At 32.7% G+C, this 4,931-nt stretch overlaps 1 protein-coding gene across 1 annotated transcript; it reads right to left on the reverse strand.

Moving 5' to 3' along the window:
• Positions 1 to 2,441: 2,441 nt before the first annotated feature.
• On the reverse strand, positions 2,442 to 4,242 carry LOC131625943 (uncharacterized). The gene is made up of 3 exons (XM_058896782.1): positions 4,065 to 4,242; positions 3,118 to 3,978; positions 2,442 to 3,019 (listed from the first exon to the last, which is right to left on the reverse strand). The coding sequence occupies exons 1-3, from the start codon at positions 4,240 to 4,242 to the stop codon at positions 2,442 to 2,444; spliced, it is 1,617 nt and encodes a 538-aa protein (XP_058752765.1).
• Positions 4,243 to 4,931: the final 689 nt, after the last annotated feature.

Below are 4,931 nucleotides of genomic sequence, written 5' to 3' on the forward strand. Positions count from 1 at the left end.
AAGGATTGATAGACTATGGAATTCTATTTCGACGAGCCTCTGAAGGCAAAGAAGCATCAATTACTTATTTTTCAGATGCTAATTGGTGTGGAGATAAGGAAGATCAAAGAATCACAACTGGATATTTCTTTCAAGTCTTTGGTGCCCCAATCTCATGGTGCTTGAAAAAGCAAACTGTCATGGAATTATCATTGTGTGAAGAAGAATATATAGCAGGATTCTATGATGCATGTCAAGCAATTTGGATCTGATCAATACTTGAAGAAATGAAGGTCGAAGTGAAGAAACCTCTTGTGTTGCAAATCGACAACTAGTCACCCATAAATCTGGCGAAGAATCCAGTTCTGCATGGAATAAGTAAGCATATCGAAGCTAGATTTCACTTCTTGATAGAGAAGGTAAATTGAGGTGAACTTCAAGTTAGACATTGCTCAAGTGAAGCACAGTTGTCTGATATTTTCACCAAAGGATTGATGATCGACAGATTCCTAAATTTGGGAAAGAAATTAGGAATAGTTCAGATTGACTATATTTTTAGAGTATGTTCGACAATTTGGATTATAGGGGGTATGTTGAGATATTATTGGGATTGATATATTATTGATATAATATTAGATAAAATCTAATCTAATAATATCAAATATAATCCAAGTTGTGTAAGCCCAAGCCCAATCAGGGTTGCACATAAATATTTATAGTCTATATCATTCATTGTACAATTCAATTCAAAAATATAATCCTTATTTCCTTTATATTCTCTGTATTTTTTTCTCATTAGAAGTGCCTCACGCACTAACAAAACGAGGCTAAATTTACTTCATATGCACAAAGTCATCTTACATTTACCAAAATAGACCATACCCCTTTAAAAACTAATCCTTACATTACCTATTAATTATTAGTAACACAATTAATAATCTCATTGATTATATTATTGCTTATATTAAGCTTTGACAAAAGCAAGCTAAGTCACTTCAACAAGAAGCAACATGATTGAATATCACCATCTTCAATAAGACTCTACAAGACTCTTGATCATTTCAAAAGTTCAGTTGGACAATCCAAATCATCTTCAAGCATATTGCTTGAGAAGACACGTTAAGAAAAGTGGTAGGACCTAACTCATCCCGACAAAATCGACTTGTAGGGTGAATATTATCTCCACTTATAAGAACATGTTCAAGTCATATATTGTCAGATATTGGACTCTTAATGCATTCCCTCACGCCCAAGAGTAACAACTAGAGTGTGAAAATAAATGGTGAATGACTCAATAAATGGTTGATGGCCTAATAGCGGAAATATGATAGCAGATGGCCCACTAGCCATGTTAAGAATTCATGGATGATAGGGATTGTTGAACTTGAAGAGACTTTGAAGGATGTTGAACAAAATCCCAATGTTGTCTTTCATAAGTTATTGCTTGTATATTCTCAGGTTGCACGTTACCCAGATGTCGTAACCGTAGTCACGGGAATAGTAGGTTGTGCATGACTTAAGGTAGTATATTTTCCCCTTTCTAGCTCTTTATGTAACTTCTCTATTTGCTATGCGACAAAAACTCTTATATGTGTATGCATCTACACGTTTTTTAAAATTAACTTTATTATTAGTATCAGTCTCAGTGCTTTTTTGCTTAGTTTTTTGTGTGTGTATCTCGGATTAGCTGGTGTAGTGTTTGCATTGTATGGAGTTCTCAGTGTTTTATTCAATTTGTTGGTGTGTTAAGTCGTGTTTGGCAGTGTTTTATCTTGAAAGGAGTTTCTGCCTTGTAGTAGTTTTTTCTGGATTAGTGGTTGGTGCTTCGGTTGTTGATCAGTTTAGGCCTATGTTTGGAAACTTTGGCTCTAGCGGTAAAAAACCATGTTTAAGATCACGTTGAATAGAAGCTAAACTGAGTAGCTTTTCAAACTTACGGTGAAAACAACATTGATTACTGTGATATCGCATTGTGTGATTTCTATTTATATGTTTCAAACATGAAGCTTATTGACATACATGTAATATGCTTTTGGTGATATATATTGAACTGTATCATTTTTAATATTAAAATAGTAAGAAACCCATGTTGCCGCACGGGTAATTTCTATTTGCTATTATATATATAACTAAAGTAATTTGTGTATTTGAGATTCTTCATGTAAGAATATATAATAATAGAGTAACAATTAATATTTTTTATAATGTTATAACACATGAATGTATGTTAATGTCTTTAACATTAAGATTGTATCAAAAGAATATGTCCAATACAAAATGTGTTACAAAGGATTATAAAATGTTATAGACTTATAACATGAATCTTCAAAATAAAGTGAACACTTGAACCTGAAAATTTATCATAAAAAAAGAGACATGTAAGAAGTTATGAAAAAAATAATAATTTCATTATTATTTTGAATGGAAAGATAAAAAAAAGGTATAGTTAAAAGATATATGTTTCATATGTTTTGGAACACTTCTTTGAACACAACATTAGTGGTGGTTGTCATTGGTTCTTTATCTTTGTCATGAATAAGAATTTTCAATCCCTTTTTGGATTTAACTCTAGAGATAGCCACATATAATTGACCATGACTAGAAACTTCTTTTGGCAAATACAAACCAACAATATCCAGAGATTGTCCTTGAGACTTGTTAATTGTCATGGCAAATGAAACCATAATTGGGAATTGGCGTTTCACCAATTTGAATGGCCATGGTGATTGTGAGGGGGACAAATACATTCTTCGAATATAAATGATGTTACCAAATTTTTTTCCATAAATGATCTTAGCTTCAATGACATGACCTGCAAGCCTGGTTACAGTGAGCCGTGTACCATTGCACAAGCCTTCAGACTGATCTAGATTGCGCATCAACATTATTGTGGCCCCAACTTTCAACCTGATTGAATGATTAGGCAATCCAGAAGTTTTAAGAGCATTTAGGAACTCCGGTGTGACATGCTCATATGCATCAAACTTAGTAGCATCAGATTTATCTATAGAATCACTACTAAAGTATTCTCTCTCTTCTCCTACAACAATTGAAAAATATAAATATTTAATAAGTAACAATTATCACCCTTTATTTAATATTAACGTAAACAAGTAGGAATAAGTCTAAGCTGAATACCTGGAAGAAGGTTTGTGATATATTGGTTGATATCATCCACTACTTCAATTGTTGAAGCTAAGATTGCACGACTTTGAAGATAGTTGTAATCAAGATAGTTATGAATGATATCAGGGTGTGTATCCTCGACAATTGCCTTAATCGGATCAGAAAAATTTGAAATTAAAAACTCATCTGGAATACAAATATCAACATAACCATCATTTGGCTCACACATGGTCCCATCTCCAATTTTTAAAATCCACTCTGAAAAGGTCCTTATGTCATTAGTAGTAGAATCAGTTGCACCAGTTTGTAAGCACATGTTTTTTGTAAGCTTCAAGACTCTACAGTGATCCCAAATATAGGAAGAATTGATTGTTGCATGGATAATATCAGATCTAGTACCTCTTGGTATAACAGGGAGAATTTGTCTGAAGTCACCACCAATCACAACAACCTTACCTCCAAATATTTTATCAGATGCATGTGGACTTCCACTCATAATATCTTTTAAGGATTTGTCGAGAGACTCAAAGCAAAACCTGTTAGCCATAGGAGCCTCATCCCATATGATTAGATTTGTCATCTTTAGAAGCTCGGCAAGATCATCTTTTTTGTTAATGTTGCAAATAGAAGTTTCTAAAGTAGGGACAAGAATCTTAAATCTAGAATGAGTTGTTCTTCCACCTAGTAACAACAAACTTGCAATCTCACTTGAGGCAACAGGCAAGACAATTTTTTTCTTAGATCTAAGTGTTGCTGATAAAGTGTTCCACATAAAGGTCTTACCAGTCCCACCATAGGCATATAAAAATAATACTCCGGCTTGTTGCTTTTCTACAACATCCATGATTTCTTCAAAAATGGTTCTTTGCTCGTCTTCAAAAATAGAAGTATCGCAAAGTCGTTTATAGATTTTCGATGAAGTAATTTTTTTAACTATTGTTAAAGTAAAGTCATATTACCTGTAAGAGAAGAGTACAAATTTAAATAAATTTGTTGTTGAGCAAGAACATCGTATTGACGCTCTTTGTAAAGAAGCCTATTTCCAACAAAGGAAACAACAAAATCTTTTGGATACAGCATTGGCTTGAAGTCCTTCAAACTTCTATTATTATTTTGTAATAGTGTTTCAATAGCCATTAGCGTCAGTTCTTTTAGCTCCCCACCATTTAGTGTCAAACCTATTTTTAAAAAGTTGTAATGTCAAAGCAGAGATATTAGTTTTTCCAACAAAAAGAATGGAAATCATAGCATGCTAAAATAATCTAGGATACTTCACATGAATTTGTTGGTATGTTAAGTCGTGTTTGGCAGTGTTTTATCATGAAAGGAGTTTTTGCCTTGTAGTAGTTTTTTGTGGATTAGTGGTTGGTGCTTCGGCTGTTGATCAGTTTAGGCATATGTTTGGAAACTTTGGCTCTAGCGGTAAAAAACCACGTTTAAGATCACGTTGAGTAGAAGCTAAACTGAGTATCTTTTCAAACTTACGGTGAAAACAACATTGATTACTGTGATATCGGATTGTGTGATTTCTATTTCTGTGTTTCAAACATGAAGCTTATTGACATACATGTAATATGCTTTTGGTGATATATATTGAACTGTATATTTTTAATATTAAATATTGACATACATGTAATAAATATTTCTCCTCTTATCATTTTTAATTATTTGTATATGTTGTTGTAATTTTTAATTATTTGAATATGTTGTTGTAATGACTATTTTTTAAACGCCCGCTATTTCTTAACAGGTATTGGATTATTGTCATGGATATCCGCTAATGAAGATGTTAAATATAATAGACATCAAAAAATAAATTTGTTCTA

This window comes from Vicia villosa, unplaced genomic scaffold, assembly GCF_029867415.1.
Source record: "Vicia villosa cultivar HV-30 ecotype Madison, WI unplaced genomic scaffold, Vvil1.0 ctg.000251F_1_1, whole genome shotgun sequence".
NCBI lineage: Eukaryota > Viridiplantae > Streptophyta > Magnoliopsida > Fabales > Fabaceae > Vicia > Vicia villosa.